The sequence below is a fragment of the Leptosomus discolor genome, chromosome 7 (assembly GCF_034619465.1).
Source record: "Leptosomus discolor isolate bLepDis1 chromosome 7, bLepDis1.hap2, whole genome shotgun sequence".
In the NCBI taxonomy this organism is placed as follows: Eukaryota; Metazoa; Chordata; class Aves; order Leptosomiformes; family Leptosomidae; genus Leptosomus; species Leptosomus discolor.
This window is the reverse complement of record NC_141397.1, coordinates 64,611,484-64,637,158: the sequence shown is the minus strand read 5'-3', so window position 1 is coordinate 64,637,158 and position 25,675 is coordinate 64,611,484. Positions and strand designations below refer to the sequence as shown.

Genomic DNA, 25,675 nt, shown 5'->3' with positions numbered 1-25,675 from the left:
AAAAAAAAAAATCCATCTCCAAGGAAAATTGAGGTCAGAAGCTCCATTTCCTCACCTTCAGTTTTCCCAGCCAATAGGTAAGTGACAGTATTTCAAATCAGTTTTAACAGGCAGGACAAGCAGGTCTGTAGGGACAATTCTGACATGTCCCAATTAGCTTGGGTTCAAAAAGGCAGGGACACATGCAGAAAATTCAGGCTTAAGGACCAAATCCTTTGACGCCGGCATGTGAACCCTGGCCATGGCTGAGCAGACACCACGTAAGCAGTCCCTCTGGCTGCAGAGTGCTTGTGGCATCTCAGTCGTGCGCTCGGGGCGTAGGGGGAGAGAGAGGGGAGCAGGGTTTGCTGAAATCATGTTGTTTCTCTGATTCATTAGTTCATAAGGTCTTGGGAAAGCTTGCTGTCACGTTTGGGTGGTGTAGGCAGCTGCTGGCTTATTCTTTTGAGGGTGCTGAGGGCGTTTGAGATTTGTTCCACTCAAAACTGTTTAGAGTCTGGTCCCTCCTCTTGCTTTCTCTGTGCTTGGTTTATAGATGAGCATGAAGGAACTAACATGGTTCAGACCAGAGGTCCAGAAAGCCCAGTCCTGGCAGTGGTCAGCAGCATATGCTGGGGGAGATAAGAAACAGGCACTCCTTTTTCTGGCACGTCCTCCCAGTTCCTGGCAGCTTTCAGTGATTTAGAGACTTCCTGGTGGCGCTGGTCAGGTCTCCAGAAAGGATGTAAATCTATACGGCTGGAGTCCATCCCTGGGCTCCTTCCAGGCAGGCTTATGCTTGTGAGTCACAAATAGAAAGAAGCTCTTTCTTGTGTATACAAAAAATAATTTATCTTAGAGAATGTAGTACATGAAATATTATAAATAAAAATAAATAGTTCTGTTCTGTGCGTGCAAGGACTTTGAGTATTTAGTTCACTTCTTTGGTCTCCGTAGAAACACACAGTGAGGCAAATTATTCCTACTCTGACACAGTAATTTTTCACCTATGTAGTTCGTATTTCTCAGCTTCTCTACTATGTTTTTTAGATGTACTTAAAAATATTTAAGTGTACATCTGAATTTGGTGTAGCATTTAATGTTCTAAGAAAAATTTGATATTTTTACCCCTTTTGACACAGCTCTTCAGCCAATCTTCAGGACCTCATAGGTTGCTCCCAACAAGGAGTAGTTATTTAGTAGGTTTTAAACAATACCTACAGCCTCCTGTTTCTCAGAATACCAGAGAAATTTAGCGACAGGAGAGCTGGGTTCCAGTCTGTCTTGGCCGGGGATCTGCGTGCTCTCTGCATTTCAATCTCCTGACTGTCTTCCGAGTTGCAGCTACCAGTGTTTTCCTGCTGTTTCTTTCTGCCTGTCGCTGTGATGATACTGGGCTGCATTTGCCCTCCTCCCCCCGCTGCTTCGGTTCCTTTAGGGCAATATCGTGGCTCCTGTGTTTGAGTTTCTGTTCCAGCCAGTCCCTTCTGTGCCCGAAAGATCCTGGCTGCTGCTTGCCATTGCTCCAGCAGAGAATGCTTCTCACACCCACCGGCCTCAGGGAGGTTTCCTTCAGCCCACCGGCATGGCAAATATTATCTTCATCTGAGGTAATACAGGGAGTGTCCCACAGGATTCATGTCCATGTGGGCCAAGTCTCTAAAAAAAACGTTGTTCCTAAAAAGAGATTAATTGGACAAAGGAAGCTGCATCATGGTGAGAGCTGGGCTGGTCCCAGCTGGTCAGGAGGGGACCCAGCAGCAGTTGGGACGTGCCCGGAGAGGAGAGAGGAAGGTGGTGGATCCAAACTGCCCTGGTAATAAGGGAAGGGACACCGGCCACAGCTTTGGAGCTTCACGCTGGATATTGGGAAAAGCTTTTTCAGCAGAGGGTGGTGCAGCGTGGGAAGAGGCTGCCTGGAGGGCTGGGGGGGTCTCCAGCCTTGGGGTCTGCAAGGCTCAGCTGAATAAAACCGCAGATAACCCTCGTCTGGTTTTGTCAGCAGTGCTGCTCTGGGCAGAAGGTTGAACTGTGCAACCCCCAGATGTCCTTTCCAGCCGTCCAGTCTGTACCTGGCTGAATCGCGATGAGAATTTCAAAAAGCTTGATAAATTAAAAAAATATTTTAATCTGTGATTCTTCTGCAAGTAATTGTCTACTGCTGGCACACGTGGACGGAGAGTGGGTATTTCTGGTCAGCAGGACGGCAGGGCAGCATGTGCAGCCTTTCTGCTTCGCAGTGAGAGCGCGAACGGGACTGCCCCAGCAGCTCTTCCTCAGCGCTAACCGGTATGATGAGCCAGAGCTTGTCTTGCTTAAACCAGCCTGTCTGCCACTTGTTCCCCAAACTGCGCTTAAACACAGGGAAAATGAAACTGCTCTCTCCCTGGGCTGTTTTCTGTGGGGGTTAGAAGTAGCAAATCCACTTGCTCCCAGTCCCCAGCCAGGTGGTGAGAAATGGGCTGTATTTCTGAAATTGGAAGCAGATGAACTTTGTAGACTTGCATTTATTCTCAGGTAGTCACGGTTGGTTTAGACCAGAGGCTTAGATACAGAACGGATTCATACCATGACTGGCACTGACCTAAGTAGAGCTGTGCTGTTGAGTTTCTGTCCACCAGCAGCTGAGCTGGTGCTGCTAGGGAGAGAGGGTCTCCAGTAATTACTGGGGTCTGCACGTCTTCAGCGGCAGTATCTGTTGGAGCTCCGCATCTTAACCTCTCTAGAAAGTCTTCACTGCTGGCAAGTAGTCTTCCCTTTCTTACACGTGTATAAAAGACTGAGTTTGTATTTAGATGAGACAAAAATTTTCAGAAAGTCTCTTGGATTTTTTTTGTAGGTTTTGCAGGAGAAGTAGAAAGTTACGCAGTTCTATCACGCGTGCTTCTGAACTGATACCGCTGTGAATCTGTTGTGAATTAGCTGCAAAGCTGATGGCTTCCAGAGTGATCGCTTACCCAATGTGAATATAGTTCGCTGTGCTGCTTTTTTTTTTTTCCTTTTCCTTTCACTGACAACTTTACCAGTTGTGCTATTTACAGAGCGGGAGCTGGAGTCTTCATTCAGCACCGTGCCGTTGGCCAGGCAGCTGGAGAGGATGCAAACTGGGTGGTTAAATTCCTGAAAACCATTGCTGGGCAGACTCTGCGCTCAGTGTTGCGCAGATGCTGTGGGCTGCAACTGTGGGAATTTTCCCAAACGAAGAGGAAACAGTCACCAACTTCGGTTCTCTTTCTTTTTGTTGTGCCTGCTCGGTGCTGTGCCACCTCGGTCTCTGTCCTTTATGGCCACAGTCTCCCCTTACGGAGAGTGTGATGCTGCTAAAACAGGGGTGTAGGGGAGGCAGGCTCTGCCTTACCCAGCTTTCGTCCCTGGTCGAAGGCAGGCTGATTGCACGTGCCGCCCTGGTTGAAGGCAGGGCTTCCTGAGAGGTCGCTGTTGACTGTTTATGACTATGGTAAGATCCGTGGTGAATCACAAAGATCAAACGTGAATGATAGCGAGATGGACTTGGACTGAAGATTATTTAAAATGTGGTGCTACTTAAAGCTTTAAAACGAGTATCAGTATCACAAAGCTCGAACGCTTTTTGTTGGCTTTGCGTGTTTTGCAGTAAGCTTTATTTCCATTACCGGAGAACATATTTTACATAAGCATTTGAATATATTTTTTCTTTATGCTGAAGACTTGCTGAATAAGTTTCTATTTGTGTTACCGTTCTCCTTACTAGTTTCCTCATTTTTACTGTGTTTTTCCAACTTGATTGAAATCCGTATTATTTAGTCTCTGTGGGCGTGGGTCTGGTCCCTCCGACTTTCTGCTAACCAGCTCCCGTTGGCTTCGGTGGGAACTCTCTCTAGAGAAGACTTGCAGAAACCAGCCATATAATTGAATCCATCTACTAAAAACTCCTGTCCAATGCTCAGTCATTATGAAAACTTCTGAAAACAAACTGAGTAAAAGAAGAAACAGGGCTGAAAGAGACCACCCAAAGTACTAGAGCTAAAATAAGCGTTATCCCTCTCCTTTTCCTTTATTCCAGATCTTGTGTCCGTACTCCTACATCTAGGAAGAGGAAAAAAGACCGCAGTTATTAATGATTGCCAGAGATCTTCTATAATAACAATTTTTTTTTTAAATTGTCCAAAAGAGATGTTTGTGAAAACCTTCTCTGTAGCAGCCATCCCCATACAAAGAAAGGCAGCGGACTCTCCTTCTTGTGGTGTCGATCTACAGTGATTTGGTCTTGGTCTGTCCTAACAAAGCCGTCACATTGCAGTAGAACTTGCTGTTAACGTTAGATTCTTCCCACGTGTTCTGTCCAACATCTGCTTGGTGTGTGCAGCCAAAGTTTCTCCTTTTCCTGTAGGCATTCAGAGCCATTTACTTCATAAGCCAACGTCGAGATGAATGACAGGAAATTAAAGTTGAATTATTTAGCTTTGGAAGAGTGTACAGAACAATACATTACTGGAGAATGCCCAGCTGAAGAAACTAAAGTAAACGAAAGGAGCTGCAGGTGGTGTAATCTGTCCTCCGTGTACTTGGCCCCGACTTCCCGTTCGCAGAGAAGGCGAAGGTGCCAGCTCTGAGCAGCAAACGTCGCAGCTTGGTCCGGTGTCTGTTGGGTAGTTTTTTGACGCAGATAACGAGTTTTAGATAACGCAGTGACTGCAGGGCTTTGATTACTGTGGGAGTTTGTCAGAGGAGTCTTTAAAAGGGCTGAGAGGAAGCTTTGGCAAGAACGCTGCCGCACAAACACGGTTTTTAAATAGTCGTAGGGTGTCAGTGATTTATCTCTACGGGTTCTGTTCAACAGCAAGCATGCGTGCTCGGTGGCTCTTTCCCAGGGAACTGAGGGAAAGCGTGGTTGGCTTTCCTGGCACAAACCTGGAACAGTGGGAGGGTACTGAAAAATTATAACCCTGTGGCTTTGACAAGCGGTTGAGCTACGTTCACCGTTTATTGTGGTCACGCGCCACCATCGAAGTTTGGGCACTGATGACAGTAGCGCTGGGGAAGAGCTTCAGGCCACCTTCCATCAATCTGAGGAGCACAGTCAAACCAAAGCACCTGAGGACTTGGTGTCGCAGGAATGGCAGGGACAAAAAGGGGTAAACGCAGGCCACTGGTTATTTAGTAAATACTATTCTGGGTGCAGTCAGCATCAGAACAGAGGTGCGGCCACGAAGAGCTGGGAATGTTCCCTAATTCTAGTAGGAAAAGAGAAGCTGCCAGTCTCCATCTCCTTTTTTTTTTTTTTTTTTGTCCTCTAGGGGTCAAAGTCAGCAATCTTCAGTCTTTTTTTTCCTGCTGAATGCTAGTCCTTGGTCATACCCAGCTTAGAAGTGGCACTGTGAGGAATACTGAAAAACCGCAGGTTCTGAAAGAACTTTATTTTTCAGGAAAATTTCTGTCTAATGCCTGCAAAGCCGCTGACTGCAGAAGGAATGGAGTTGCGTGTGGTTTGGCAGAAGCCTGCAAGTTGGTAACTGGTAGAAATGCTGTGAGCTCGGGCCTGCCGGGCTGAGCGCGGGAGACCTCCCGCCTCTGCTGGCGACCGAAAGGTCCTTCGGACGGTTTTATGGCGAGTGCCGAGGAGGTGGGTGGGTGGGGATTCACCTGGCAATAGTCGTTATCACTTACCCCCCAAACCTTCTCAGATCACTCACTTGAACCACGAATGCCAGAAATTATTGGAAAGCCAATAACATAAATAATTTGATGTTTCTAAGGCCTAATTCCTGGATGAGTTTTTACCTCCTGTGCAAAGTGGATGTCTGTGTTGGATAATGTAGATATTAAAAGACAGCGAATAATCACTCCATTCAAACTTCAGGGGCTTAGTTCAGATTAGTTAAATAGACATTGCAACAGAATATATGTAGAAGTGACCTTAAGCTGTGAATTCTAGGGGTTTTCTAATTATATATAAAAATGATATCATTTTTAATTGCAATACTGTTGTATTCCTGTAAACAAAATTATCAGTAAGTTTAAAAATGTTTATATTTAATCATTTTCTTCTCTTTGTAGACCCTTTATTGCTGAAAAACTCTGGGGAATGGAAAACGTGCATGAATATTCACTCTTTTTTTTATATTATGCAAATAATGGCAACTGTAGAAATGCTTGTGAATCTCTTGTGATCACACTCTGTGGAAAAAATGAGAGTGCTGGTTGCAGCTTACCCAGCTTCATGTAATTCTTTTTACAGCTTTGAACTAAAATATTTTTCATGAAAGCTTATTTTATACAAAGAAAAATATAAGATGCTCTTTGTATTTTTAAAATGGTTTCAGACTGCTCTCTTCTTTCTTCCCACGTGCATCCTCAGAAAGAGGCAGGAGTGCTGGGGAGAAGAGCCACGGCTGCGCTAGATCCAAAAGGGTTCCTGGGCAACCTCCAGTTTTCCCAGTCCCAGCTCGCAGGCAGGCAGCCCAACAGTGCCCAGTCGTTACTGGGCTCCCTTGCCCTCCTCCCACATTAGCAGCTCTTTATGAAAAAGTACAGTTACAGAAGCGTGAAATCACTTTAGAGACGATACCCCTGTGCTGCTACTACAGGAAGTTTTGGTTTCGAAGTGTCTATTTTAAGAGTCTTCCAAGAAATGATCATTTCTGTGTATTTGCTTCTTCGGTAGCATCCGTGAGAAGAGTTCAGGGGTTTGTGTTCTTCTGGTTAATGCAGAAGCACTGGCGCGTCCATAAAATCGGCAGCAATGAAGGGAAGCTTGTGTTTTTCTCTGGCCAGTGATTAAAGACCTTTTTTAATTTAAGTAGTGGACTTTCCTGATTCTGATTTTTTTTTTTGAGTACAATTGGTCACCCGGTGATAGGCAGAGCTTTTCAATAGGGACTCAAAATCCCATCCTCTTTAGGGGAAAAGCAGTTGGAGCAAATTTACATTACATTTTCAAGGTGAAGTGAATTTTCCCCTCCATTTGGCTGCTCCGTTCACTGCTGTGTTCCTTCGCCATAGCGGTGACTTGTTTATAAAGCATCACCTGCTATACTGTGGGGCAAGAGAGACAGATCATTTAGTTGGTTAAAAGTTGGTATTGTTGGAGACCTGGAAAGCAACGTGAGAAAATAGGCTCCTTCAGATATAATAGTCCCTGGAATGGAAAGCAGCAGAGTACGGAATGGCACCGATGAAGCAGAACCTCTGAGGGTAAAAAGGAAAAAAGTCTGCTCCCCAGGCTGGAGAAGGTTTGCTGTGCTTCCCACCGCAGCCCTGGCCCTGCTGAAAGGGGCTGCTTGTCCCCGTGGAAAGCATTTGGGTCTGAGTTCTTCTCTCAGAGCTTTCACCTGTATTTCCAGATGAGAAAAGTTGCTTGCATAATCTCAAGAATTTGGTTCTTTTGGTTTTTTTGAGAACAGCATGTCATTATGGACTTTCAGATTTTCAAATCTGGGGCAGGAAAACTTCCGTGTGAATTGTCATTGGCCATTTTTCAATATAATTTGGCGGTGTTAACATTTTGTGAGTTAATACCCTGCAAAAGCATTGGGGAAAATAGGAAAAATAATGACTGCAAGTAAATAATTCCAGACCTTCCCTCTAATTGTCGGTTCTCATGGAACGCTGTTGATTTCTTACTGTATAATTTTGTGTGTGTGTGTATATATATATATACACACACACATACACACTGTTGTTCAGTCTGATACCGACATAAACTATACGTGGTGACAACAGGCGCTTTTTACTTTTTCCCCAGCAATACTGTTCTTTTCAGCCTGTTCCAAAATTGTGTCTTCTGCCATGTCTCGTGTTCCCTGCAGTAGGTTGAACTGTTTCAAGGAGACATGTGGTCTCAGATAATGAACAGCTTTCCTTTTCCCTTTGTTGAAAACATGGGAAGCTTCCGTGTCGTAGGGTTTAGCAAGATAAGGTGTGGCGTGGGGGATCGCTGGCAGAAATCCCACTCTGGGATTATCCATCGGCAGGATAGTTGCTGGGAGTGGCTGGAATAGGCACGTAGGAAAAGTTACAAAAATCCAGTGGATTCTGATGTCAGAAATGATAAATTTAAGAGCAGGGATCACAGCTTTGGCTTCTTGGAGGACATATCGGAGAGCTTTGAAGATGGAGAGGCTGGACTGTCCTTGTAGCTGTTCACCTTCAGAGAGGGACTCAGCTCATTTAGTTTGCTGTTGCATTTGAGGGAAATCTTGGGGTTTTTTCTTTCACTTCTGAATTTGTTGCGATATTCCATTGTACATTTCTTTTTTCAGTGTAGTTTATGATGATGCCTCTTTTGTAGAGGCAACGGTGATTTCGGGTCATTCTTGTGTTTTCTTAAAAGCCAGCTCTCCTTGTCCGTGGGCATATGAGACACGTTCATTGAGGTGAGAATCAGATCAAGGTATGTGCTGTTCCGTCGCTCTGTAGGGCTTCAAGTCTGAAGCTACGACTATGCATAGGATTTAAAAAAAAAAAAAGAGGATGGTGATATGCCACACAAAACTAAATATCTCTGATATATAAATGTTTACGGTTGCGAGGTTTGAATTATTTGTTGTGTTCTTTGGGACAAAACGGTCTAATATGTGTCACTAAGGGATTTTAAGTAAGCTTTTAAACTTAGTTTGCACCTGTGAGCAAGCAAACAGGTTCAGTTACAAATGGTGGGAATGCTTGTTCGGTTCTCAGCTGCCGGTGTGCTTGTGCAGCACGGGCTTGTAACCTGCGTGCAGCGAAACGCCCGGGTGCTGTGCTGCCAGCGTGAAGGGCCGGCCGGCCGGCAACGCCACGGCTGGCGGGACCCGGCCTGCTCCCGGGGGTGAAGGCTTGTAAATCAGTGTTCCGTTGTCCGCCGGGAGTAAACTTGTCACTTGGTCATTTGCATGAGGCTTGCAGAAGGAGTGATATTGAACAGTTCTTTTGTCTTGGCTCAGTATCTTGTTTGGAAGGGTTTTTTTTCCAAGTGAGGGGAAAAAAAAAAAAAAGGGATGATTAAACTAATTGCACAGACAAAAAGAACTGGGATATCTCCTGGAAAAAAGGCAGTGGCTGATTGAAACTGATAGGTGATGTGTTCTGCAAGAAAGCTAAGAGAGCCTAAGACAAAACACACAGTAGCGTTAAATCAGCGTTGAGGTTTTACATGAAGCAGCGTTAGCAGGCGGTTTTCAGGTCCGCCTTCCTGCGTGCTTTTGCTCTCGGCGTTGTGTACAAACCATACGATTTAAAGCATTTCATATTTACATTTAGTTGAATTTGATGTTTCCTGGTAGGATTAAAAAAAAAAAAAACACCCCGAACAAAACCAAACCAGCTTCTTGCTGTAAAGCCAGTGTCTGCTAGTGGATGAACAGAGACTGGAGGGCTGTTCTGAAGCGTGCGGCGCTGCAGCGGCATTCCAGCCTTTTCAGTGAAAGGGATTTGTTGTTCTTAAGAAAATAGAAACAGCTGGCTCATCGGGTTTGTAAGCAGTGAGGAATCAATTCAAACGTTCCGAGTCGTGCACCTGGACTCGTGGCAGGTGGGCGTTCCGCGGTGCTGGGAGGCAGGGCTGTGATGGACTGCTTCGCCTGCTTGAGGGGCGAGTGAGGAGCTGCACGTCTGGGATGCCAATAAAACACAACATGTATAAAAGTGAATTATTTTGGTATCAACACAGACTTGAAACCCGTGTTTTTATTTTCAGATTTAACAAATCAAGTAGAGACAGTTGGACTGAAGCTCCAGAAAGTAACAGCCGAGATGGACCACTACAAAAAGCTGTTAATGTAAGATTCCCCTTGGCTTGACTCTTTTGCCACTGCACGCAACGCTGTAACAGACCACTTTTCGTGCTGCTTGTCACGGCAGTTTGAGAAAGTTATGGCCAGCAGAGAAAATGCTTTATCTTCCTGTTGAATGTTCTGTATTTCTGTGGAAGCAGGGCTTTCTTCTTCCAGCTGCATCTAATGACACAGCAAAGAGGAGGGTTAGCTCAGCTCAGTCCGACACTTCACTTAACACACAAGCGTAGGGTACGTTTTGTGAGAGCCACGTAACTTCTGGACGACAAGCGTGCGTGGGAAGTCGGGTTTCACGTGGTAGGTTTGGGATGGAGGGAAGGGCGCAGCGCAACTCATCAGGAACCGTGGTATTTAATCAGCGACGATGATTTCCTTTTGCATTTGCCGTCGCTCTTCCCCACGCGCGAGTCTGCCGTTGTGGTCTGCAGCTTGGCTGTGGCGTGCCTCTGGTTTCGAGTAAGAGTATGGAAAACCCGAGCTCGTAGAGCAGAGGTAGAACATCACCAAGTGCTGCTCGGAGCTAACTGCGGCAGGGGGACTGGAAAGGGAGCGCTCCCTCGGGGGGGAAGATCTCCGCTTGCTCCATCTCCAGCCCACCCGGGTGCTGCTCTGCTCCGTCCCCCATTCGGGCGCCGCTGCTGCAGCCCACAGATGACGGGGAGAGCCAGAAGGGAGTCCTCCGTCAAAACCCGAGGAAACAAGGGAAAGGAGGCACCTCTTCCGAAACGCCGTCGTGCTATTGCAGGCTGTTCTCCTGGGTTAGTCTTAACGGCCCAGCCAGGGGGAGCTGCCAGGTCCCCCGTGCCCTGGGGCTGTGCCCAGCAGGTTTGAGAGGTGACGACGTACGTGGGAGCTGTATCGGGCCCCCAAAACGGGGCCCGGCTGCCTGCAGGGGCCCGGCCGGACGCAGCGGCGCTCGGCAGGACCTGGGTCGTCACCTCTCAAAGCTGCGGGAGCCAGGATCCGCAAAAATCCTCTTGGCTTGCGTATAGCGTAGAAAATCGTTTCGAGGCGGCAGCACTTTAAAACTCGCTGCTGAAAATAAAAATGACTGTTTCAGATATTAAGCTCAAGAGTAATGGACTAATGCTGCCAGCTTTGAGACCAGCTATCATCGGTCCTTCTGTGTCTTTTCCTGAAATTGAAACAAGGATTCATTCTTTTATGATGTGTACTTTCTGGTTTCGGCTCCTCTGTTCAGAGGGTCTGATCGTAACGAAGCTGCAAATATTTGGAATGCTTAGCAACAAAGTGTTTTAATGATAAAACAAGTATCGACTGAAAAAAACAGATTTCGTGAACACGGTTAAATAAACGGTAAAGGGTTTCCAAATATAATAGTAAAAACTCAGTGTAATATGGGTACAATTTAATAAAATAACATATTCTCTATCTGTTTAAATGTAAATACGAAGCTTAACCATGGTTATTAATTGGTGAAATGATGACATAATGACAAGAAACCTGCAAAGTTTCCAAAGCCCTCTTACCTACTAAATTGTTCATTTTTATTTGTACCTTACTTAAAACTGTCACCCGTGTTGCAAGATCTCACTTTCTTGTCTGCAGCATTAACCTTGGAGTGACCCTAGGGCAGGCTGAGGTGACAGCGGAAGGGTGACTTCCAATTCCTTAAAAACGTTAGCTGGAACTGAAAGAGCTTTTCGTTTGTTGTCTGCCTTTTAAGTGAAATAGGAAATGCAAGTGAGTTAATACATCGATAAATGATGTTCGGGTTGCTGCACGAGCAAAGGCTGTCATTTCTGTGGACAATACGCGTTGTTTTAAATGTTTTCTTAGGGTGAAATCAACGGAACTTGATGTCTGTCAAAATGAACTAAAAAAAATGAAATATGAAAATGGAATTTCTGAGTCAAGGTAAATGCTGAAATTATATTTTGTAACGTAACATACACTTTTCTGAGCGGTAAAAGCAAAAAAATTACGATTTTAATGTAGTTTTTATACGGTCTTTTTCATTTTTGTGTGTGCAAGTCACTAGATTTAACTTCATCAAGAAGCACACAGGGTTTTGTCTAATATTTTATTTCCCAGGCACAAATTATTTCTGTCCTTTCAGTTTCTGTCTAGCTACGGTGCTGATACTTTTTTGTTTCATGCATAGACTTACCAAAGAGCTCGAGGAAAAGGAGGAATCTCTTCTAATTTGCCAACAAGTCTGCAAACATCTGCAGGAAGAGGTGGCGGAGAAAGAAAGGAAAGAAGAAGATCTAAAGAGACGAACGGGTCGATCGGAAAGCGAGCTGGAAGCCCTTAAAGCTCTTCTTAGACAAACAGAGGAAGAGGTGGTGATGTTGAAACAAGAAAGGTAACGGGAGCTGGGTCACCGTGGGGAGTCGCCCGTGACTCTCTTCAGCCTAGATTGTCTTTTGGAAACCTCGTAGAAATAAAACTTCCCTCCTCTGGCAGGTCCTCAGCCTCTCCCCCGTTAGCGAAAGGGCAGGTAGATTCGGTAAAGCACCTGAGGTGGTTTGTGCCGGTCGGGGTGCGGGGGGAGAGGGGGCAGAACAAGGAGTGTGGCTATGGCACTGGGCAGACTGGGGGAGACCAGCTGGTCCCAGCTCAGTGTTCTGAAGTCGCTGCCTTGCCTGCGTGCTCAGGACAGTCCTGCCCTGCCACTGCCCCCTCTCTCATCTCCTGCTTTTAGGGCAAAACTCATAAAAGCCTTGGCAGCTCGCAGCTCATACCCTGGAATTTTGGAATGGATGGATTTTTAATATGATTACAGTATAGACAAAACTGGAATGAAAAATAAAAAGAAAAAAAAAATCCTGTTTAAAAAAAAAAAGAGGAAAAAAGCCCCCTGCTTTGCCATCCAGGGCTTCAGCTCGAGCTTAGTCAAAACCCCCGTTTATTGCAGTTGTGGGAGCTGCTCTTTGTTACGTGAGGCTCGTAGAGCAAAAGCCCTGGAGAGTTTAAATTCTTGTAACTTCAGTTATTAGCAACTTGGGAACTGTAACAGGGCTATAAATACTGCGCTCCGCCAGGTTACTGGGTATGGGCTGGTGTTTGGGCAGCTTCCCGCCAGGCCAGTCTTGTTCTGAAGGGTCTCAGCTGTCAGCCGAGCTGCCGTTTTCCCTGGAATGACTTTTCAGATGTGGGAAATAAAGCAGTGAGCTTCTGAGGCTTGACTTTCCTGGGGTGCTATCTAGTTTGAATGCCTTTGTTTTAGACTCCTGTGCTTATTGACCTAAATCTACACTTTTTAAAACTGAGTGTAATCTACCTATCCAGATTTATTCCTAACAGTCTTTTAGTATTTGTGTCCTGCTGATACATTTTCAGTTACTGATAAAGTAGCTTGTCTTTTATTGGCAAAATAGAAGAGCTGTCCCCTACTTAAGACATGGCAATACGTTATTTGTTTGTTTTGTGTACAATGGAAAACTTATTCAGAAAAGTGGAGAAGCATTTTTTGAGTGATGTACACCAAGAGACATTAAGCTATTTTCACATCTAAAGGGTTTGAATATTCCCTGTACTTCAGTACCTGCATGAAAAGATTACATGTTAATTTAAGACTATTTCCCTTCTACTTAAACCCCAGATACATGAGTTGTTCCAGCTGGTGCATTGCTAATAACCGAAGTTACAAGAATTTAGACTCTCCAGGGCTTTTGCTCTACGAGCTTCACATAACAAACAGTAACTCTAACAGGAAGCACTCGGTGGTTTTAATTCAAAACCTAGTACAGTTGGTTAATTAATGATAGTAATATTCTGAGTTCATTAAATACAAACAATTTCTGGTTTGAATATTATAACAGGTTTTCAGTGTTCTTCAAAATTTGACTTGAGAAATACTAAAAGCAGTTGAGGTTTAAATATGTGGGTTTGGAAGAAAGATCAACTATAGTATTTTCTTTAAAACGTAAAATTCATAAAGCATGTGATGGCATTATGCAAATGCTAAGAAGCGATTACTGCTGAGCCTCCGGGCTCCAGGCAGGATTCCCGGGCTTATTGCACAGAATACTGAACAAAGAGGGAGAGAGGAGCTTTTGCCACAAAGGACTTAATTGCAAGAAAACGGCATGCCACCAATCTGGGCAGAGCATGTATTTACATACGAGTTTTTGTGGTTTCTAGGGAGTTAATGCTGATTTCTCATCAGAACAGAACAGAGCAGCTGCAGGAAACGTTAAGACAGAAGATGTGGAGTGAAGATAACTGGAGGGAGAAGGTAATACTGGATGTGCAGTTGGCACCCTTTCCGTTTCTTCTCTATATTTTTTTTTTCCAGTTGTAGTCAGCTGTCACAAAGGAGTACAGTGCGCCAGATCCCCGTCTCCTCCAGTGCCAACTTGTCGATAGTAATCTCTGTACGAGAGGTTTTGGTGGGTGATCTCACTCTACATAGGTTGGAACCGAATGCAAAAGGTGTTTGGTCTGAGTGTTTACAGACTTGGTAGATGTTCAGGTCTGATCCGGACTTCCCAGGTTTCGGGGTATTTGCGAAGTGCCGGTGGTAGAGGCGCAGTCCCCTGAAAGCCTGGGTGTGAGGAGCAGGACTGAGCCCACTGAGCCCCTGATCTTCCAAGCTCCGTGGGCTCTGCAGGAGGGGGTGCCGCAGGCAAAGCCCAATCTCACGGGCCGTTGTCCTGCACAAGCTCCGAGGAGGTGAACAGACAGAGCCCACCCTGTTCTGTGTGCGACAGCCCGGGTTATGAACCCTGCACCGCGGTTCTGCAGGGGGAGGTGCACCAGTGCCTGCGTTTGTTCCCTGACACATCTGGCAGGGAAGCGTAGGAAAGCACATACTTAATATTTGAAGTAGTTTCCCAGTAAAAACAAGGTTGGGCGTTGTTGACGAGGTGGAGAGAACGCAGAGCCTTCCTGCTTGCAGGTTCGGTGAACCGAAACTGAAGATTGCGATCTGTAAAACAAATCTATAAAATAAATAATAAGCAAATGAGCAAAAATTAGCTTTCCTTAGAAGGTATTTGCAAACGAAAGCAGAGCCGAACAAACAAGCCGTTGCAGCCTAGCGCTTCTGGAGCTCTCGGAAGCTGTCAGGCAGCGAAAGGCAGCGGGGTGGCTGGCTGTACAGCTGGCGAGGCAGGAGAGGGGTGCGTGGATCCCCTGCCTGGTACTGAGGGCAGCTGTGAATGCCGGGTACGTGTTCAGGCCATCCCTCGCACGATTCCGTCACTCAGCAGGCACGTGAAGAAGTAACATGACCGTTCTGTCCTTTCCAAGGATACATGGAATTTGTTGGTTTGATACGAGCCCCTAGTTCTCGCTGGTGTCGGGACAAGTGCCTGCGTGTACAGCGAGGAAGATGACAGCCCCGGGTTAGCGGGGTCGTCTAGCTGAGCATCTGCGGCACTTGGAACCAGCCTTGATTGCAGCCTGGGCTTGCAGGGGAGCTTCTGCGACCCGGGCTTCGGGGTACCTGTGCCCCTCCAGGCAGTCTCCCTGCCTGAGAGGCACCTCGTTCTGCGTGACCTGGCGGGCTCTGCCCGCCCGCAGATGGAGCAGTTGGCTTGGGGATCGGCTTGGCGAGCCCGTGGCTAGTTGCAGCGCGGGATCCTCAGCAGAAGGGGGGTCGTGGCGGCCGTCGGCTGCAGCGGGGGGCTAGAGCACGGCGGGTGGGTGGACGGGTGTGGTTAGACTGGGGAACTGGGAAGGGAAAGACACGGTAGCAGGAAGAAGGCGTGTGGCTTGTCCCTTCACTTGAGCTGGGGGCCCTAAAAATATGAAAGAGCTGAGGAGTTGCCCAGTGAAGGTCCCGGAGCTGGAATGGACCTCGAGGGTGTGAAAGGCTCCTGCTCTTTCTGCTGACCTCTAGCAACACCAGTTCCTTTCAGGCAGTCACATCTCTGCCAAATAGGCTCCTGCTGATGACTCTAATGTTGTTTTTACTTGCCTTCCCTTCAAATTGGAGCACTATGAAAATAAAGACTTCGGTGAAATTTACTGGGAAAATATGTCTGTATTTCATTTGAAAAGACCTGATGCTCCTAGACTTGGCTCCTCTGTGAAATGGCCCATCCTTGGTTATTTTATTCACTGACTGCTACAAAAGCCTGCAAAGCCACTTCCTTACCCTTTCCCGCCTGGGGTCTTTCGGTAATTGGACGATGGTTCGCTTCACAGTGAGAAGGAAGGGGAAGGTGGGAGAGAGAATGATAGGCCTCCCACACATGCATGCTCCTTTATACACGGCCATTTTTCCTTTGTTTAATGGAGTGAAGGAAAAAAGACATTAAGTAAAGGCTATAGATGAGAAGGATGGTTAAAATACAGCCAGGAGGACACCCTGAATTCGGGGAGGTCGCCGGCTTGGCTGGGGAGCAGAGAGCGGGAAAGAGATTAGGTCTAGCCCTGGGCCATGGATGTAGGGTGCAGCGTTACAAAACCAGCCGGGATGCAGGGCAGCGCACCCAGCCGTGCATCTGCCCTCAGAGCGCCTCGCTGCGGCCGTGCCGGCGCTGTACGTGTTGCACAGGTCTGTTCCACGAGCGTAAGCTCCTGTTAACGTGTGTTTTCTTGTTGTAGAAGGGTTTCCCACCCCTAGTTGCATCGGTAATTACTACATGCCGCGAAGTTGGGCTATAATTTATTAGTTGTTACTTGGGTAACTTGGGTTTGGGGTCTTCTGTGGAAAAATGCTTTCAGCTGATTTAAAATATATATGTGTATGCCATTCCCTCTTGTCCTGTCGCTTGTTCCTTGGGAGAAGAGACCGACCCCACCTCACCACAGCCTCCTCTCAGGCAGCTGCAGAGAGCGATGAGGTCTCCCCTCAGCCTCCTCTTCTCCAGGCTGAACACCCCCAGCTCCCTCACCCGCTCCTCACAGACCTGCTCTCCAGACCCTTCCCCAGCTTCGCTGCCCTTCTCTGGACACGCTCCAGCACCTCAGTGTCCTTCTGGCAGCGAGGGGCCCAAAACTGCACCCAGCATTCGAGGGGCGGCCTCACCCGTGCTGGGTACAGGGGCACGGTCACCTCCCTGCTCCTGCTGGCCACACCATGGCTGACACAGGCCGGGATGCTACTGGTCGCCTTGCCCACCTGGGCACACTGCTGGCTCACCTTCAGCCGGCTGCTGACCAGCCCCCCCAGGGCCTTTCCCGCCGGGCAGCTTCCCAGCCTCTCTGAAGTTCTGAGCTGGAGGCTCAGACTCAGTCTCCAGCTGGGGTTGGAGGGTCCAGCTGCCAGTGTCTCCCAGTAGGGCTTGGAAAGCTGTTTATCATAAACAGCCGTGAGCTGTAAACTTTGTTTTTTCACATGAGGACCAAAAAAACCTGGGAACTGAATAGAAGAAATTAAAAAAAAAAAAAAAAAAAAAATTCTGTGAAGGAAGAGTTGAAGACAGTGTTGGACAATAACTCTGACTTTTCCAATTGAAGCCTTAATTGGTGACTAAAATTACTGTCTTTTTCTTTTCTGGTTCGGTACGTGAGAAGTGTCTGAAAGTTTTATTTAGTCTCAGTCTTGGACTACTAGCAATTAAGATCAGTTACATTTCTTTTAAAACTTCTTAACCTCTCTGTTGCAGGGTGTAATTTTAGAATGAGGTCACGCTGTCTGCGTAATCACAGTGTATTGTTCAACCTGACATTAGAACGAGATAAAGACTGCTACTCGTAAGAGAGAGCAGTTACAGCTGGGGTATCACAGCCATTAACATGCAGTGAACAGCAAGTGCTCTAAAAATGTTCTCGTCAGACAAAAGAATCAGAAATGTGACAAAGTGACAAAGTTATCTTTTTCTTGGGTCAATGTGCCATTGCATAAGGATAAAGTGTTCCAGTTTCCTAGTTAAAATACAGATAAACCTTAAATTGTTTCAGTTGAGCAACAACCAAAAAAAATCTTTTACAAAAGGTTTTAAGATTGATGTAAGCATTTGTTGTATGGACTTTTAAAATATTAATTAATGAGGGGCATCTGAGTGGTTTTAAAGCAATTAGTAGCCATTATGCTTTCTTTGAAGATCAGCTGCCATTTTATTTCCTGCTCTGGTTATCAGCTTTATAAGTTTCAAGTGTTAAATGTGAAAAATGCTTGTATGATCATCAAAATGAGCTCAGGTTTTTTTATACTGCCTTTATTTTTTTTAATCTTTGTGATCAGGTAGCCTCCAACATGTGATCTGCTTCTATAATAATATGTAGAGTTAATAAATTTGGGGTTCTACAGTTAGAATCCGAACTCCTATATCTAATAACGTAGAAGATATATCTATAATAACAACAACAACAATAATAACAATAGTTTGCATTGAGGATCTTACAAATAGACCCATTTTAAGCTACACCTTAGTGGGAGATTTGTGTCTATTTATGCCCAGAATTGGCTATGTTTGATTTTTAAAATAATGAAAATATTTCCAGTTTATCTTTTCCCCAAAAAGAGTTAGGGGGATTTGTTATACTTTTGCTCATCGCTAGCGTGTGAAATTAGATAATTGTAATTAAGCTCATTCTGGGCTTTTCTGCTTTTAACACTTTTAAGTAATTAGGCTAGTGTCGTGCATGTTTAATGTGCTTTCATATTCTTTCAGCATGCTACAATTAAGTCCATTAGAATTCAGCCTGCAGAAATATAACATTAGCATACTGGTTTGGGAAAAATATTTGTCAAAATACAGCCTTCAGTATTTCCTCCCGAATCCAGGCTTTTGTTTTCAGGAAATTATGGCTGAATTTTCAAATTTGAATTTATAATACTGCTTATGTGAGATGCCTTAAGGACTGGGATATTTTACCCAGAATTTCCAACTCTTTTTCACTTTCATTTCTCCACTTTTTGGTCCAAAGCTTGTCCCGCAGATGTACCATCAGTGCAGTGTTGTCTGGAGCTGCCCCTTGCTGTCCTTGTTCCCTGGCAAGAATGAGTGGCAGAGCATAAATAAAAAGTGATTTTATAAGGAAGAGTTAAGGTCTTTGTATTTTACTATTGAGCTTATGGCTTATTTTTAGCACAGGAGATGTCGTTTTCTGTGAAATTTACTGGTTTGTTGCATTTGAAAATAATCACGAGCTGAGCTTTACCTCCAGAGCAAATACTTCCAGCAGAAGAGTCATCTGTCTTCAGAACCAGCTGAGGATTCTGTAATTTAGTGTTTTCATAGGGATTTAGCGTGAAGTTCAAATGCCTAAATTCAGGCATCCAGCACCCCTCGAGACACCACGGGGCCTGTGAGACGCCTTCCCGGGGCTGCCGGCTGTGGCTCAGCCTGGCTGCTCTGCGGAGCGGGAGCCACCCGCGCCGCTGGGAGCCAGCGGGAAGCGGGACCGTGCCCTCACCGGGCTCCCGCCGGTTGCAATCATTCGTTTGTTCAGCGCCCAAAGCCTCAGTCTGCCAAATTTCACATCGCTTCACTTACGGCAGCGTGGAACTCGTTTTAAGATGAGTTGCTGCATGTTGTTAAAAAAGCTCTTGTTCCCTAGATGGAAATTGATCTGGCTAAAGGTGAAGCGCGACACAAAGAAGCCATTCTTAAAGTGAAGGAAGAAGCGAGAGCGGAACTGGACATGGAGAGACAAAAACAGCAAGAACTAATCACAAAATATCAGAGGGATCACGAAGAGCTCCAGAAGAAGGTGTGTAACGCTCAAGAGAAGAGTTTTGTGGCAGTAGATAATGTAAACTATTGAAAAAGGGTATGTGAAGAAATAAAACCTTCTTTTTGTGCACTCCTGTGTCTAGATGATGCAGTATTTTTTCCCAGTCTTAGTATATGACAATGGGTTTTTTGGGTTTTTTTTGTTTGTTTGTTTGTTTGTTTAACTGGAGCAGGCTAAAAGGTTCGCTGCTCTAGTGAAAGTGGAATGGCGTGGAAGTTCGTTCTTTTCTGGTACTTTCTCTACCCGGAGTTCATCTGTGCCCACAGGCTGTAGTTGTTCATTATTTTTAAACCGACATCATTTTCTAAAAGCTGTGGAGTGTTTCGGACGATGAGGAGTTGTCACAAAGCCATCCACGCTGGGTTTTCCCTTACCAAATGAGTTCAGCACTGGTGGGCTGAGGTCCAGCGGCCAGTTAACTGCTTTCCTGTCTGTCCTGGTGGCTCCATCACGTGCAGTTGGCTGTTCCCAGCTACCCAGACCTACGGGTTTTCACGTTTTATATGGAATTGTATGAAAACTGTACCTATAACCCTAGTTTTCAAAAGATTTGACGCACTTCTTGAGAATTCTGGAAAAATCAGAGAAATGTGATGAAATTATATTGTTCTTTAAAATTCACTACACTACTCAGTGTTTTAAAGAGCTGAAAATAACTCTTTGGCTTAGTTCACTTTACAAATGTTTGACTATGATTCTAAAACCCTGAAGAATACTGGCCTGCAGGAAAGAAGTTAAGTTTTCCCATTTTTACTTCTGTTTCTCTGTTTGGTCTTGGATGTATTAATTAATCTCTCCGTTCTTAGTGGCTTTGGATCCATTTGCAGCTCTCTGGTGTCCTTGGAGGGTATTATGTAAATTCAAAGCATCTTTTTTTTTCTCTCTGAGGACATGTATGTTTGCATTTGTATTTTTTTTCCTGAAGTCAACATTTGTCTGATACTTAATTTTACATATCTAACAGTACCCACTCCATGCAGACTAATGCAATTTTTGTCTCACCTAATGCAGATACCAGGATTAATATCCAGTGCCACCAACAGCTTGAGGATGGAGACGGAAATTCTTGAAAAGAAGCTACAAGACGCCCAGATCAAACTTGCAGAGAAAGATGAAGATAAGGAAAAAGAAATTCAGAGCCTTAAAAGACTAATTGCTGAACTTGAGTTTCAGCTGACGATGGAAAAGAACAATAATGAATCAGTTCTGGATAATATGAGGAAAGAAATTAAACACAAGTCAGATGAACTGGAAAAATTAACCCAGGAGAGGACACAGCTGATTCACAATTTGAGTCAAGTTCAAGAGGAGGTAGGAACATGACCGAGGAAATGCTTTTGCTATTTTTACTTAGAGACATGTGATTTCTAAAATCACGCAAAGTGTCCCTGTTTCTGACCCCGTTTTGTACTGGTTTAAAAACCATTGAAATGAAAAGATTTATAAAACGTAATTTCATAAATACAAGGTATCACAAATACGTGAAATTTTTAATTCAGCAAGCACTTAAACTAGTGTTTTATTTTAAAAAAAAAAAAAAACCAAACAGAAACTTTCAGGTCCTGCAAGACTTTTCTTTCCCAGTCTCTAGCCTGCCATCACGCGACATAACACGAGTAAACAATAAAGCATCCTCCATGCTTTTGAAGTAGAAGACACGGACGTTTCTCATTCTTTGAACTGGACAGCAGCAATCCTCCCAGTAATCTTATTTTGGAAGTAACTCCTAAGAAAACCCTTCGTACTGTCGGTAGGAGCGGGAGTGGGCACAGTCCTGTTCTGAATGGCTTCTGGGGCAGCGACTGCATCCTTTAACGTGGGAGCGTGTGTGTGCTTCCTGCCGTGCCAACGGGGACGTATCCCGCCTCCCACCAGTAAAGCCGCTTTCCGTAACAGCGAAGTGCATAAAAATCCATCGAATGTGAAGAGAAATTTGACTGGTGGATGTGCTTACCACAAGCATTTGCTGAATGTTTGGAATATAATGGGAAGGGAGGAGAGCGCTGCAGTGCTCTGTGAGAAATGTGCAAGCAGTGGAGTCGGGGACTGTAGATAAGATTAGACTGGAATGTCCAAAGTAATTAAGTGGCAGCAAAAATCCTGGGAAACAGTGGAAATGAAACTCTTCAAAATGAATTGGGGCTCGGGTTGATATTTATGTCTTCCTTGAAAAAGGTTCAGAAACACTGTGTTAGTGAAATTAGAATGATCTGGCAGTCGTTCTGTCCTGTACCTGTGGAAAAGGCTCTCGGGAAGACGTGCCCTCTTCCAGTATTGGCCCGGAACTTCAGCAGAGTGAGGAACGCACTGTTATCCTCAGCCGTGAGGTTCCACCAGCTCCGCTTGTGTTCTTAGTCTTCCCCGCTCTGAAACAGAGTTCCTCCTGTAATGTAATTCCGTTAGGAAGTGGGGAGATAAGAGTGGTTGAAAATGGAAACTGGCCTCAAGATAAACTTGACGCCAGGATACTTCCTCAGATTTGCAGGTAGCACTTCCCAGACGCTTTCATGGACTGTCCTTGACCGTCTGAGTGGCAGGGAAAGTTGGGTCTAACTTGCTTTCGGTTGTCTGCAGAGTTAGGTCATCGGAGAATAAGTTATTTTGGATATTTACGTCTCTCCCACTTCTACTTCTGCACGTAGTTCTGTTCCTTCTCCAGCAGCTTGACGCAGAGGTTAGACAGCCTGAGCAGAACTGCTGCGTTTCCACCCTACGTCCCCTACAGGTGCTTTCACCAAAGTAAAACTTTAAAATCTTAAAAAAATGGGTCAACAAAGGACTGTTCTTTTCTCCATCGGTTTTCAACTTTTGACGGGAACACGTGTGCGAAAACTTAGTAGTTTTATTAACCTCTTCTTGGCTGAGCAGAGCTTACCGCCTGCCGCTTCAGCGGGAGCACCCTTCTGTGCTCTGGCTTGACTGAAACCAGTATTTGCTCTTGGAAATGTTAAAAAAGCTCTATTGAGATTATCTTTCTTAGGCATTCTCTTCCCTGTGCACACCCGCTGTCATAATCACGTAGAGAATTTCAAATACCGATGTTTGTCCTCACTTCAAGGCGGTACGTGGCCTGACCCCGTGTACAGCTCGCACTCCTGGCCCTGAGGAGGTTTACAGCAACATCTTTGTGTCCGGGCCGTGAGGCTGTACGTGGCTGAGGGTGCTCTCCGTTTGGCTCCGTCATCACGCTCTGTTGGAGGCTGCCGTGGGGGTTGCTTCCCTTCCATTTTCGTGGACCTCCTGGTGTCAGCAGCAGTTGCTTGCTTAGAAGAATAAAAAAAAAAAAAAGGGATATTTTCCGCTTGTATTAGTTCTTTCAGTAGTTCTGACTTTTAGTGATGTTGTCCCTTGTGTTTTAATTACATTGTGTTTCAGCTGGAAGCCAGGAAAATTTGCATCACAATTAAGTGCTGTGTGAGGTACCAACCAAGGGGACTTGTGTGGTACGGAGGCAGTTTCAGTCGTCTGCTCGAGGCTTGATCATTTCTCATTTAGGTACCAGGAGTCGCAGTGCAGAGCTTGTGAAAACCGCTAGGTTGAGTATCATTTATCCCAGTTAACTGGGAAGTAATAATCAATAAAGAGGGCAGTCCCAAACAATCAGGGCGCCGTTATTTAAACTGCAGAGGAGCAGAACTTCTTGGACGTCTGATCGTAACGAGGTGGTGCAGTAACAGTCGACCGCTGCCCGTTCCTTTTCCCTTTCCAAGAGCAGCATTCCCTGTTTGCCCCCAGCTGGAGGGCGGGCAGGAGATCAGAAGTGACTTCTGATAACTTACCTCGGATTTCCCACTGTCTCCTGAGAGAATGAAGGGGGTGTGAACGCTGATGTGCGTCCCCTGAGCGCCCTTCAGGGAAACCGAACTGTGGGGAAGCGTTGAAGGGTCTGTAGGCCTCCGTACCCTCCAGCCACCCTGGGGCCTTTGGTCAGCTCACGCTTTTGACTGATGGCACGTTGTAAAGCCAGGGTTTGTTTCTGTTTGCAGAACACTCTTCTCCAGGAAACGGTGCGCAGAGAGTGTGAGGAGCGCTACGAGCTGACCGCGGCTTTGACTCAAGCCAGGGAGCAAGTCCTGGAACTAAAAAAGCTCAGTGGAAACTTCCCGTTGTCGCCGTGTTCCCTGCCGCCGGGCAGCCTGACCTCCCCCGCCGCCCTGCTCGCCGAGTACGGACAGAAGAGCCGCGCGAGCCCCGGCGCTGGGAAGGAAACGGGTCTCTCCGGACAGTTTGGTGTCTCCCGAGCTGCCAAGGCACCCACCGCCAGGAAGCGTGACGGCGGCGGCGCGGGCCTGCCGGCTCTGACCCCGCCGCCCCCGCCGAGGGGGAGGGCGGCCTCGCTCAACGAGCCCAGGGGCAGGATTGCGGCCGTGATGAGGCGGCAGCTGAGCCAGCTCTGACCCCTCCACCCGCCGGCGTGGCCCGTGGGAAGCCGTGCCAGGGCGCCCGGCGGCCTGTGGGCCCCGGGGCTCACGCCTTGGCCGATGCAATTCGTGCGTTCCTACAGCTTAAGTTAGTTTTGTTATATTTTTGGATGCAATAATGCTTCTTGGTCTGTTGCGTATCGAGGTAATTACATGCTAGCTACATTTCGAGGTGAGAAAAGTAAAAAAAAAAAAAAAAAGAAAAGAAAAAAATACAGTCTCTTCCAAGAGAAGAGCCCCTCTTCAATAGGTGTAATTAAAATAATTGCCAGTTTCAAATGCTGTTTTCCCTCACCGCTTTGTTGGCATTTTCCTCTTTCATGTGTTCTCTCATGTAACTTAATGGCTCATTTCTGGTGTAAAAACGTGATTCTTTCGGTTAGAATCAGCATTTTGCAATGATTTGGGTAGTGTTACATTTGCAGATAATTCCGCTTTAGGTCAGTGAGGCTCGCTAGTTACGGAGTGTGTATCACTGAGCCTGAAATTGTGGCGGATCCGCGTGCTCGGTAGGCTGGCTGTTGGCAGGGACATCGCTTCCTCTGCGTGCAAGTCTGCAAGCTGTGCTCATTAACGAGCTGAGGACGTAATACCTTTTGTCCAAAAGGACTTTAATCAGAAAAGTGTCTTTAAGTTAAGCAGAATTTTTTAGCTTCAAAGTGGACACGCTGGAGTTCTCTGTAAAATTCTTACACAGGAGGATCGAGGTTTTTATTTTGCTGCTTGGTACGTGGAGCTGTGGTTTGTTTTGGAGCACGAAAAGCCCGGACAAGTCTCGGTTGTCTCTGTTAGCGTGCCGGTGCTGCAGGAGGAGCTGCTCTGCTGGGAGGCAGCGTGGCAGCGCTGGGGGGAGGTCAGAGAAACAGCGATGGGCAGCACCAGCACAGTCTGTTTGACTTAACTGTGTCACCAGATACTCGAGGTTTTTTGGTCAGGTAAGCCCAAACAGGGCCAGTTTGGTGACAGTAACAGGTTCTGGTGACAGCCCAGTGGTCGTCAGACAAGCAGAGGCGACAAAGCAGCCCCAGGTGAGCTGGCAAGTCCCCTGGGCAGGGGCAGACCTGCCACCTAGACCGTGGCAGTGGTGCGGGGGTGGGAGCCCCAGGCACAGGGGGGGAGCAGTTCGGACCTGCTGGTGCCCCCAGTGCCCCAAGAGTCACTCGCTTGAAAGACCACCGTTCATCTTCTGAGACCATCAGCTCTGACGTGGGCAGAAGCTTCACGGGAGGTAAGTCAGAGGGGGCCACTGCGGAGACCCTCGGGGCGTGCGTGCGAACAGCCGGATGACTGGAACGGCCCGCTCCTGTTGGAAGTTTTGGGACTGGGCTCGCTCTTCGCCTGGAGTCGTGGAGCTGCTTCACAGGACTCTTGTAAACACAAATAGATTTATAGTTGCACCATGAAGCTTGACCTTCCCGTTATCTCTGAGCGATGGGGCGGTCCTAGGTGTGACAAAAGGACAGCAGCAGTCCACGTCTTCAACGCTGGAGAAAATGGGAGAAGCTTTCTTGAATCCAGTGGCGTGACAGGGAACGTGTTTCATTCAGTGGCGTTGTCGGCTGAGCCACTGGCGCTAGATTTGAAAGTAGGCTTTGTCTTGGTCAGCTTCTGTTCCCACTGAAGCCGTCAGCAAGCCTTACCTGATTTCACTGGCAGCGGAGGTTATCCAAAAAGCTCAAAAACCCCCTGTTCACGAATTCCAAAAGCAGCAACAACAACAAAATCAGTGTTACAAAAATTAGTCTGGTAGCTGCTGCTGCAGAGAGCTGGCGTAGGTACTGTGCATAACGGGGTTTCGTGGAGGCAGTTCTGAAAGTTCTGAGCTCCAGAGCTCTATTACGTAGAGTTTTCATAAAATTTTCAGATGACCTTCAGTTGTATTTACAGTCTTACAAGAATTTTTAAATAGCATAAATCCAGTAG

The 25,675-nt window shown here is 46.3% G+C and overlaps 1 protein-coding gene across 1 annotated transcript in view; it reads left to right on the top strand.

Annotated features, from left to right (window-relative positions):
* LEKR1 (leucine, glutamate and lysine rich 1) overlaps positions 1-23,728 on the top strand; it is a 61,784-nt gene extending 38,056 nt beyond the window's left edge. Inside the window, exons 11-17 of the mRNA XM_086468618.1 lie at positions 9,635-9,716; positions 11,532-11,609; positions 11,857-12,060; positions 13,842-13,935; positions 19,155-19,307; positions 20,343-20,642; positions 23,318-23,728. Of these exons, the coding sequence (XP_086324744.1) occupies positions 9,635-9,716; positions 11,532-11,609; positions 11,857-12,060; positions 13,842-13,935; positions 19,155-19,307; positions 20,343-20,642; positions 23,318-23,728 (1,322 nt within the window). The remainder of the gene's footprint in view (positions 1-9,634; positions 9,717-11,531; positions 11,610-11,856; positions 12,061-13,841; positions 13,936-19,154; positions 19,308-20,342; positions 20,643-23,317) is intronic.
* The last annotated feature ends 1,947 nt before the right edge of the window (positions 23,729-25,675 follow it).